Consider the following 11249-nt stretch of genomic DNA (forward strand, 5'->3'; position numbering starts at 1 on the left):
GTCCTGCCAGGTTTCTCTGGTGGAGGAAGCTGGGGGAAATGTCCAGAAATGTTTGTTTATGGTCAGGGCTTTCCCTGGAAATCTTTTCTTTTGTGACCCTTTGGATTCTGAACCTCGTTGCTGTTGCTATTGGTTTTATTCTCTCTCATTGCTGTTTCAGGAAATTGTTCTTCTCTCACCCCTTTGGGATCTTTATGCTTCCACGGGGAAGAAGAGGGGCAGTTTTTAGTGGCAACCCACACACGTGTTGGTGCCCATGGGTGGGACCCCCAGTGCCCCCCATTTCCCCACCAGTGTCACAGCACATTCCCGTAGATGTCACTGGGCTCCTGAGGTTGCTCCCGGGGTCCCCGCAGCTCCGTGTAGGTCACCTGGGGATTCTGGAGCGTGGTGGCATGGGGGGACGCTGCGAGAGACACGGGCTGTGGCATCTGGGTGGAGTGACACTCGTGGGTGGCATGTCCCTGTGCATGTGTCCCCCCTGTACTCACCCCCTGTCCTCTTGGTGATCACAATGTGGGTGTACAGCACCTCCCCCTCCTCTGGGGGAGCTGGGGGATCCAGAAGGGCCCTGAGAGAATAAAGGGGATGTGTGAGAAGGGATGGAGTGTTGTGGGGTTGGGGTAAAAGGGGACTCATGGCTGGAGATCCCCACTCACCTTTCCTGGTGCTTTCTGGCAGCTGCAGAAGAAAGATGAAAGAGGGGTGAGTGTGGGGTCCCTGGGCCCTGATCACTCTTAGGATTTCTGAAGCCCCACAGGACCCCCAATTCCCCTCAGGATGCCCAAGCACCCCTGGAGCCCCCCAGAATTCATGAATATCCCCAGTGGCCCTGACCAACTTAGCCTCAAGGACCCAAAGTCCAACAGTGACAGCAATCCCCCAGACCAACCCAGGACCCCTGAAAGAACCTCCAACATCCCTGCAGGACCCTCCAATATCTCCCAAAAGCCCTCAGGATTCCCAGCAAAGGTCACAGTCCTGGGCATATTGGTACTGCCCTATCCCTCCCCAACTCTGGGGGCTTCCTACAGCTCCCTGGGACCCCCGTCCCCCCATTGTCACCCACCCACTCGGTGCCACCGGTGCCAGGCCACAATGACACCCACGAGCAGGACCAGGAACAAAATGGTGCCACCGACCCCTGCGGCCACTGCAAGAAACAGAGGGGGACACATCAGGATCACCCATCACCCCAGGGGTGCTGCACTCCTTGGTGACCCTGTATGACCCCACCTGTGTTCCTGTGTCCCCGTGGTGTCACCTCCAGGGCCAGCTCTGGGCTGAGTGCCTGGAACACGCGATGCCCGTCCTGTCCCAGCTGGTTGGTGGCCACGCACTGGTAGGTGCCCAAATGTGCCACCTTGACATCCCCAAGCTCCAGGAGGGGACCCCGGGCCACCTCCTGCCTGTTGTGCAGCCAGGTGAAGGTGACAGGGACTGAGCCCACCTGCACCGAGCAGTGCAGGTTCACGGGATCACCTGTGCACACCTGGTGTGCCAGGGGACCGGGGGTGATGGTGCCATTGGCCACGGGCACTGCAGGGACACAGACAGGGCTGGCACTGGGAGGGGTGGGATGGGGGTGCTGTGGGTGAGGTCACCCCCAGCGCGAGGGTCCCGCTCACCCAGCACGGTGACATTCAGGGGGTCACTCTCGGCCACGCTGTCCCTGTCACTGACCCGGCACAGGTACTGGCTGCTGTCATTGTCCTCAACGTGCCGCAGCTCCAGACGGGGCCCGGTGCCCAGCGGTGCCCCCAAGCCCTCCCAGTGCCAGGAGAAGGACAGGGGACCTGTCCCCTTGGCCACCATGCAGCTCAGCACCAGGCTGTCCCCAAGTGCCTCCTGTCCCCCGGGGGGCTGCACCGACAGGGACACCCCCGAGGGTGGGACCCCTGCGAGAGAGTGGGACACCAGGAGACAGTGAGGAACCCAGGGGGGACAGGGAGGAGCAGGGAGACCCCGGGGAGAGAGAGGCGGGGCAGAGATGGGGGGGGCTTGGAAAGGAGCCCTGAGGAAGAACAGAGGGTCCAGGGAGGGGACACCGGGAGAGGGAGGTGGGCAACAACTGGAAGGGGTGAGGGGAACAAGACATGGGATGGGGGGACCTGAGGACCATGCGTGGACCTCAGAGAGGGGTGGGGGAACCCTGGGAGGGATGAGGGGACACGGTGACAGATGAGGAGACACAAGGTAGGAATGAGGGGATTGAGGGAGGGAGCTGGGGCAGAGACAGTGAGACATGGAAGGGTGTTAAGGAAGTTGAAGGAACTACCCACGTAGTGCTGGGAGACCCTGGGAGGCTGTTGGGGCTCCCTGTGCCCATCCCCACACTCACTGCGCACTGTGATGTGAAGCCAGGCACTGCTCTTCCGCACAGCCCCCCCCTCGGAGCGCACCTCGCAGCTGTAATTCCCTGAGTGGGAGACCCCCACTGCGGGCACCAGCAGCTGTGGGGACCCCTGCGGGCCCCCCACCACCTGCCCATCCCGGTAGAACACATGCAGGAGGGGGGCGCGAGGCCGCAGGGGGCTGGGGGTGCTGAGGCAGCTGAGAGTCAGGAGGGACCCCTCGATGGGCTCAGGGCAACCCTCCAGCACCGGCACTGAGAAGAGCTCTGGCAAGAAGAGGGGAGGTGAGGACTGTGACCCTGAGTCCACCGGGAAGTGGCTCTGGGGGTGTTGGGATTTCGGAGTTCCAGCGGTGGGTGTGCACACCATGCAGTGTCACTGTCACTGCTGCTGACCTTCTCAGCCAGGATTTCACCAAACCCTCACAGCGGTAGCGGCCGATGTGGTGCAGCTGCAGAGGGGACAGGGACAGCTCGGTCCCCCTGAAGGACCTCCCCAGGTCTTTCTCATTCCGGAAAAAGCGTACCTCGCTGACCGGGTTGTCCTGCCGGCCCTGCCAGCGCAGTGTCATGGTGTCCCCCTCCAGCAGAGCGTGTGCTGGCACCTGCAGCACCAGCCAGTCTGTGGAACAGGAAGGTCCCATCTCACCGAGGGGCTCCAATCAGGTCGGAGGAGGGTGCCCCTGGAACTAGGGACATCTGGGTGCACTGGGATACAGTCTGATGTCCCTGTGTGCAGGGCACAGGCTCTCGCCTCAGAAGGGGCGTGAGCTCACCTACAGAGAGGAGCCCACCCAGACCTATCAAAGTCTACCCTGGCCATTTAAGATCCCCCCTCACCATTTAAGACGCTCACAGAGGGGCTGAGCCCAGTGCCGGATCTCTCACACCGGTAGGTGCCACTCTCGGGAACAGGGACTTGGTCTTGTCCCTGCTGCCACGTGTCTCTGTACCAGGTGGTGGCACCGGTGGTCCCCGAGCCCTGGCAGGTCAGTGTCACCTGGTCCCACAGCACTGCCGGCATCCAGGGGGGCTCCACAAGGAGCTGGGTGGCCAGGGCACCTGTGGGTGACAGGGGACACCAGCCTGCCAGGACCAGTATGGGGCTGGGGACAGTGAGGTGGGGACATGGCATCCTCCGAGGACTCACCAGCAAGGCCGAGGGTCTGGGCTGGAAGGGAGAAGGGACAATGCTGTGTGCGGCTAGCACCATGGGGACAGAAACATCTGTGGTACAGAGTGTGGAGGCAGTCCCCAAAGTGTTCCCATGGGGAGAACTTTCAGTTCTTGTGAGAAAGTGAGTATCTTCCCCAAAATATTTAGAGAGGCCAGGGGACATGTCTGTGTCACAGCCACCCCTGCACCACATCCCTGTGGCACGGACACCATGGGAACAGGGACACTGAAGCCACCCTGGCCTGAGGCAGAACATGGGGACACTGTGGACACCCCGGGCACAGGGACACCATGGACACACCCCATGCTGGTCCAAGTCACACCCCACCAGCTCCTGATCCCATCCCCATGATCCCATCCCCACATGCACATCCTCAGCCCTCTTGTCCCCTTCTGTCCCTGCATCCCAGTTCCATTGTCCCTGTGCCCAGAGCTCCCTGAGCCTAAAGGTGCCAGTCCCCACATTCCTGTCCCCACATCCCCATTCCCAAATTCCTGCCCCCTCTTGCTGTCCCCAAAGCCACCTGACATCCCCAGTCACTCCAAGCTGCACTGTGGGAAACACAGACTGGCACTGCTGGCCTTGAGGACCTCAAGGGACTACCCCGCAGCCCCCCTGTGCCCCCTCCCCACTGGTCTCTGCCTCACCAGGGCCCATCCCTGGGCTGTCAGGCCCGTGCCCGGGGCACTCACCCCACAGGAGCAGTGCCACCTTCCCAGCCATCCCAGTGTCCCCAGCCATGTGGACTGGCTGTCCCTGGCTGCTGTGGCCACCGCTCCCCTGGCTGGCGGCTCTTCAGATGAAGGGGAAGGAAGCGAGGTCACGTCTCGTCCCCATGTGTAGGTGGCACTTGATGGGGGCAGGGTGGGGGAAAGGTGGAGACACAGCAGGGGACAGGCTGAGGACATTATGGGATAATCTGGGCACATGGTTGGGGATGCTGTTGCCAGGACTGGGGGCCTCAGAGGGTTTGGGGAGCCGGGGATTGGTGTCCAGGAGAATGGGGGTCCAGGTCAATTTGGGTCCCCATGCCTGTGGGGATTCAGGGATGGGGGTGCTGTGGGAACATGGGCCCCAGGGATTTGGGTTCATGGCATGTGGGTGCCAAAGCTGGGGATGCAGGGAGGAAAAGGGGACCCTCAGGAATAGTGGCTGTGGGGTAAGAAGCTGCTCATAGGATAGGATCAAGGCAAGTGTGGTCCTGGGCAATGGCAGTCTTGGGATGGGGGTCCTCAGGAAGGAGAGACCAAAGTAATGGGAGTCCCACATTGGGCTCCCATGAGAATGGGGGTGCCAGGGAAAGGCAGTGGCTGGGTGGGCACAGGTTCACAGCTCCTTCTCTGGGTACCTCAGAATTTGGGGTGACCAAAGGCCCAGCGCAGCACCCCTGGGATGCTCATTTCCTGGGCAGGCATCACATGGGGGTCCTGCATAGCTCCGCCTCTGTGCCCTCCCCTGCCTTTGACTTTTTCCTCTCTTTATTCTCTTCATTCTTTATTGTCCTAAATTTTTTGCCATGTCCCCTCACCACTGGTTTCTGGCTCAGCAATCCCAGGGAGCACCTGAGCAGGGAATGGTTTAGGGGGACACAGGGGGAGGAGAAAATGGGGAGTGGGGGATGCAGGGAAGGGTGGGGAGGCTGTGGGGGATAGGGGTGTTGGGCTGTGCACCTCAACACTTTCACTTTCTTTTTGCTGGACAAGAAGGAAGAGGCTGTTTGTGCTGAGAGTCAGATGGGAAAGGGGAGGGGATTCTGTCCTGGGGGAAAACCAGGGGAGTAGGGTCCTGGGAGGTCCTTGTTTTGGGGAAATCCAGTCCAGGGGTGACACATCCTGGCATGGGGGTCCTGTCCAGTGCATGGCACTTCCAGAAATGTCCCTGCACATTCCTGCCTGGGTGCCTGTCCCAGGGGTGGCACATTCTGGGCACCGCATCAGTCCAAGGCTGGAGCCCAGCCATGGCCCAGCCCCACTGCACAGGGGTGGCCACTGGCCAGCCCTGCTCTGGCCAGCCCCAGGTGGCAGCCAGGACCTGAGGGTCCCCCCAGCCCCCTTGGCTTTGATTCTGGTAGCTTTAGAGCTGCTGCAGAGGTGAGAATTCTGTGGGGGAAGTGGCCTGGCTGTGGTTTGCTCAGCCCTGCAAGAAGCACAAAACCCAGTGGGAGTGCAAGCAGTGGCTCTGCAAGGGCCTTGGATGGTTCTCAGAGCAGGGCTGGCTGGAATCCCCCCCTGCAGGAGCAGCTGTGGGGGAACCTATTGTAAATGCAGGTGAAGCTGGTGGGAAGAAATGATGATGTCTGCATCCAGTTCAGAAGGGAATGATTTTTTATTATAACTATACTATAATACATTAATATACTATTTAAAGGAGATACTAAATCTACAAACCTACTTGTTCTAACTACCATCTCTAACCAGGTGACAACTCGTGACCCTCTCTTGAGAGTCCAGACACAGGTGGATTGGATTGGCCATCAGGCTCAAACAATCCTCACCAGAATACAATCAAGCAATCACCCCAGGTCAACAATTCTCCAAACACATTCCACATGTGGAAAACAAGGAGCATAAATTGAAATTGTTTTCTCTTCTCTCTGTGCTCCTCTATGAAAAAAACCCTGAGAGAGAGAAGAATGTGCCTGCCACAGGAACCAGTCCGGAAATGCAGCAATTGATCATTTTGTCCCTTGCAGCAAGGTGCTGAGACAGCCCCAAAACTGCTGCAAATCCCACCCCAATCTGCTCAACAACCTGACCTGGTCCCTCCTTTTTGAACAAAAACTGCAGCCCTTTGGAGCCTCCTGGAAAGAATGTTTGTGTTGTGGATGTGCACACCAGAAGAGAGGAAAAAGTGTGGAAATACTGAGCAGGGGCTGTTCACGAGCGCCTGGGGAACAGGGGTGTCACAGCAGAAGCAGGCAGTGCCCAGGCAGGGGAATTCAAGGCATGCTCGAGTGGATTTACCAGGGAATCAGACCCTGAGGCACACACGGGCATTTCCACAGATTCCTGGGCACTGTTCCAAGGATGGACAGAGCTTCTCCCCTTTGGAAGAAGAATCCATGGGAAGCCAGTTGAGTTCCAGGGTGAGAGAAATGGGAAGAATTCCTAAATATGGCCCCACAAAAGGCTTCCTTATAGGCTGGGTTGCTGCCCAGCAAGCACAGAACAATCCCATGGAGCTGTTGGACACTCAGGGAGATTCCACACTCTGTGCTATCCGCAAGCAAACACTGCTGTGGGATGCACTAAGGAGCTCCTAAAGGGAACCAAAAAGTCTCATTTCTGTTTGATTTGTTTGTGGTTTTATTGTAAGTGATTTGTTGGGAGAGCAACTATTCTATAAACCAAAGCATTTTATAACTTGTCAGTTTGATTTTTGCTGGGATTTATTGGGAAAAAACGCTGTGGGAGAAGATTTTTTGCTTTTATTCTATGGAGGTGTAATTTTGTCTGAACAAATTGGGCATCAAGTGTTGCTTGAGATTGCTGAGCCAGGAAATGGGGGGGGACAGGAAAAAGCCCAGGGGTGTCTGGGGCACAGACCCTGAGCCTCCCAGGACATCCCAGGGGAGCCCCAGGGTAGGGGCTGTGCTGGGCTCTGGGTCACCTCAAAATCTCAGGCACTGTGTGAAGGACCTGTGACCCCGGTGCCCACCCAGACACTGCCCATCCCTGGGACCACCACTCTCCTGGAAACCAAAACATAGGAACCCCATCCTTACATCCCACCCTCTCTGGAATGCCCATCCCAGTACTCACATTCCCCAGGATCTCCAGGGCCCAGGACCCCATTCCCAAGGAACCCTCTCCCATTCATTCCATCCCCTACAACCCTCCTTCCCCCAGGACCTTGGTTCTTCCAAGGCCCCCCATTCCCCTGGCACCCTTGTTACAGAATTTCTGAGAGCCAGAGGTCATGATTTATGTTTGGAATGAGGTTTGAGCTACCCAGTCATACTAGGCCTGATAAGCGGCCTTGATGAGGCCTCAAAGCCTTTGATGCAGTGAGAATTCAGTTGTGGCGCAGATAGAAATTGTGTTAAGGTAACTACAAAGTAATGAGCTATCCGAGCAAGAATTAGAGTAGAGCTGCTGTGTGAAAAGTTTGACCACCTTAAGGAAAAGGTAAACAATGTTAATGTGCCAATCAGAGTGCCTTTGTAACTGTAAACTATGTAGAAGCTTATATAAACTACCATCTTATCTCGAATAAAGGGAGAATGTTTGATTAACCACATTGTTTCATATCTGTGTTTGTCTTGTCCAGCTTCCCGTTTTCCTGAGGCTCCCTGGCTTTTAGTGGCTCCCGGACCAGGGAACCAGGAGGCTCCAAAGAAGCTCCCAAATTACTCTTAGGGTAACAGGGAGCCGAATTTGAGTCGCACGACAAAAATTGAGGTCCAAATCGCCTTATGGTGACGGGACTGGGATCCCAAACTCACTTTGTGTGAACGGGGATCAGATGGAATGGAGCAGAAGACTCCAGACTCCAAATTGGGCCGTTCCCGACGGGAGAAAAAAGACTTTTCACATCGTTTGTTTGTGAGAGTCCGCTGGAGCAGTGAAGATCTCAGCGTTCACGAGGAACCCAAACGGCGGGTGTGGACGTGGCCGGGGCTGGGAGCTGGAGCGGGAGTGCTGCCTTGCCAAAGAAAAGTGAGCGCAGCAACCCACGGAGGTTGGAGGTAAGCCGCGAAGGGAAAGAAAGGGGACGTATAGAGAGCGTCCAAGGAAGAGCACCACGGTTCATTTCACATATCCTCTCTAAGAGAAGGAAAAAGATAAAAAGAGTCTGGTCTTATGCAAGCAATTGAATCGGTGGGCAAAAGAAAAAGAAAAGTTACAGAAAGTCCCTGGCAAAACAGGTTGGCAGAACTAAGGCAGCCAACTTAAGAAAAAGGTAAACAATGTTAGTGTGCCAATCAGACCGTCTTTGTTTTTGTAAACTATGTAGAAGCTTATATAAAATACCATCCTATCTCAAATAAAGGGAGAATGTTTGGTTAACCACATTGGTTCAGATCTGTGTTTGTCTAGTCCAGCTTCCCGTTTTCCTGAGATTTACCTGGCTTTTCCAGGGTGCAATTTTTTTGGAACGAGAAGGACCGGGGAGCTCTCCCTGTCCCCTCTGCAGCTGCAAAACAGTGGCCGCTACCGCTGTGAGGGTTTGGTGAAATCCTGGCTGAGAAGGTCAGCAGCAGTGACAGTGACAGTGCATGGTGAGCACACCCACAGCTGGAACTCCAGTATCCTGACAGCCCCAAAGCCATTTTCCAGTGGACTCAGGGTCACAGTCCTCACCTTCCCATCTCCTTCCCTGAGCTCTTCTCTGTGCCGGTGCTGGAGGGTCCCCCCGAGCCCACCGAGGGGTCTCCCTGACTCTCAGCTGCCTCAGTACCCCCAGCCCCCTGCAGCCCCGTGCCCCCCTCCTGCACATGTTCTACTGGGATGGGCAGGTGGTGGGGGGCCCGCAGGGGTTCCCGCAGCTGCTGCTGCCCGCTGTGGGGGTCTCCCACTCGGAGAATTACAGCTGTGAGGTGCGCTCCAAGGGGGGGAATGTGCGGAAGAGCAGCGCCCAGATCCACGTCACTGTGCACAGTGAGTGCAGGGATGAGCACTGGGAGCCCCCACAGCCTCCCCAGGTCCCTCATCACTGCCTGGGCACCCCTAGCCCTGCCCTGGGCCCCCAACCTTTCCAGGATCCCTCCCTGGCTCCATGCCTCCTCTCATGGGTCGCTCCCTGCCTCCCCCAGCTCTACATAGGTACCCCCATCCTTCCCCAACACCTTTTCTGTGTCTCACCGTCCCTGCCCTGGGTCCTTCCCCACATTCCCCCATTCCTAGCTCCTATCTCCCCATCCCTCAACAGGTACTGTCACCATTCTGAGGGTCCCCCCATCCCTGTCTAAGGTCTACGCATGGTCCTCAGGTCCCACCATCCCCTTCCTGGGTCCTCTCAACCCTTCCTGGTGTCACCCACCTCCCTCTCCCACTGTCTCCACCTTGGACCTTCCATCCTTCCTCGAGCTTCTTTCCAAGCCCCTTCCTTATTGTGCCCCCTCCCACTCACTGGGGCCTCCCTGCTCCTCTTCCTCTCCCCTGGGTCCCTCACTGTCCCCTGGTGTCCCCCCATCTCCAGGGGTCCCACCCTCGGGGGTATCCCTGTTGGTGCAGCCCCCCGGGGGACAGGTGGCATCTGGGGACAGCCTGGTACTGAGCTGTGCAGTGGCCACAGGGACAGGTCCCCTGTCCTTCTCCTGGAACCTGGAGGGCTCAGAAGCATCGCTGGGCACCGGGCCCCGTCTGGAGCTGTGGCACGTTGGGGACAATGACAGCAGCCAGTACCTGTGCCGGGTCAGTGACGGGGACAGCGTGGCTGAGAGTGACCCCCTGAATGTCACCATGCTGGGTGAGCGGGACCCTCAGGCTGGGGGTGACCCCACCCACGGCACCCCCATCCCACCCCGCCCAGTGCCAGCCCTGTCTGTGTCCCTGCAGTGCCCGTGGCCAATGGCACCATCACCCCCGGTCCCCTGGCACACCAGGTGCGCACAGGTGATCCCGTGACCCTGCACTGCTCGGTGCAGGTGGGCTCAGCCCCTGTCACCTTCACCTGGCTGCACAAGGGGCAGGAGGTGGCCCGCGGTCCCCTCCTGGAGCTTGGGGATGTCGATGTGGGACATTCGGGCAACTACCAGTGCGTGGCCACCAACCAGCTGGGACAGGATGGGCACCGGCCTCTTAGCCCAGAGCTGGGCCTGGAGATGACATCTGGCTCACCCTGCCTCACAGGTGGGGTCACACGGGGTCACCGGGCTGTGACACCCCTGTTCCCCAGGCCCTCGTGAACAGCCCCTGCTCAGTATTTCCACACTTTTTCCTCTCTTCTGGTGTGCACATCCACAACACAAACATTCTTTCCAGGAGGCTCCAAAGGGCTGCAGTTTTTGTTCAAAAAGGAGGGACCAGGTCAGGTTGTTGAGCAGATTGGGGTGGGATTTACAGCAGTTCTGGGCCTCTCTCAGACCCTTGCTGCAAGGGACAAAATGATCAATTGCTGCATTTCCGGACTGGTTCCTGTGGCAGGCACATTCTTCTCTCTCTCAGGGTTTTTTTCATAGAGGAGCACAGAGAGAAGAGAAAACAATTTCAATTTATGCTCCTTGTTTTCCACATGTGGAATGTGTTTGGAGAATTGTTGACCTGGGGTGATTGCTTGATTGTATTCTGGTGAGGATTGTTTGAGCCTGATGGCCAATCCAATCCACCTGTGTCTGGACTCTCAAGAGAGGGTCACGAGTTGTCACCTGGTTAGAGATGGTAGTTAGAACAAGTAGGTTTGTAGATTTAGTATCTCCTTTAAATAGTATATTAATGTATTATAGTATAGTTATAATAAAAAATCATTCCCTTCTGAACTGGATGCAGACATCATCATTTCTTCCCACCAGCTTCACCTGCATTTACAATAGGTTCCCCCACAGCTGCTCCTGCAGGGGGGGATTCCAGCCAGCCCTGCTCTGAAAACCATCCAAGGCCCTTGCAGAGCCACTGCTTGCACTCCCACTGGGTTTTGTGCTTCTTGCAGGGCTGAGCAAACCACAGCCAGGCCACTTCCCCCAAAGAATTCTCACCTCTGCAGCAGCTCTAAAGCTGCCAGAATCAAAGCCAGGGGACTAGGGGAACCCTCAGGTCCTGGCTGCCACCTGGGGCTGAC

At 57.2% G+C, this 11249-nt stretch overlaps 1 protein-coding gene across 1 annotated transcript; it reads right to left on the reverse strand.

Annotated features, from left to right (window-relative positions):
- Positions 1 to 296: 296 nt before the first annotated feature.
- LOC110471570 (Fc receptor-like protein 3) lies at positions 297 to 5937 on the reverse strand. Its single transcript, XM_077789295.1, has 11 exons — positions 5922 to 5937; positions 3504 to 3524; positions 3194 to 3415; positions 2775 to 2975; positions 2342 to 2620; positions 1629 to 1898; positions 1237 to 1539; positions 1070 to 1153; positions 660 to 681; positions 492 to 571; positions 297 to 406 (listed from the first exon to the last, which is right to left on the reverse strand). The coding sequence occupies exons 1-11, from the start codon at positions 5935 to 5937 to the stop codon at positions 297 to 299; spliced, it is 1608 nt and encodes a 535-aa protein (XP_077645421.1).
- Between the last annotated feature and the right edge of the window lie 5312 nt (positions 5938 to 11249).

The sequence above is a fragment of the Lonchura striata genome, chromosome 33, assembly GCF_046129695.1.
Source record: "Lonchura striata isolate bLonStr1 chromosome 33, bLonStr1.mat, whole genome shotgun sequence".
Lineage (NCBI taxonomy): Eukaryota > Metazoa > Chordata > Aves > Passeriformes > Estrildidae > Lonchura > Lonchura striata.

Bases quoted from the DNA above. Each gene is read 5' to 3' on its own strand.
- LOC110471570 (XM_077789295.1), bottom strand. The intron at 1,154-1,236 runs GTGGGGTCATAC...TGTTTCTTGCAG, and splicing joins ACGGGGACACAGGAACACAG to TGGCCGCAGGGGTCGGTGGC. The intron at 572-659 runs GTGAGTGGGGAT...TTATTCTCTCAG, and splicing joins GCCAGAAAGCACCAGGAAAG to GGCCCTTCTGGATCCCCCAG.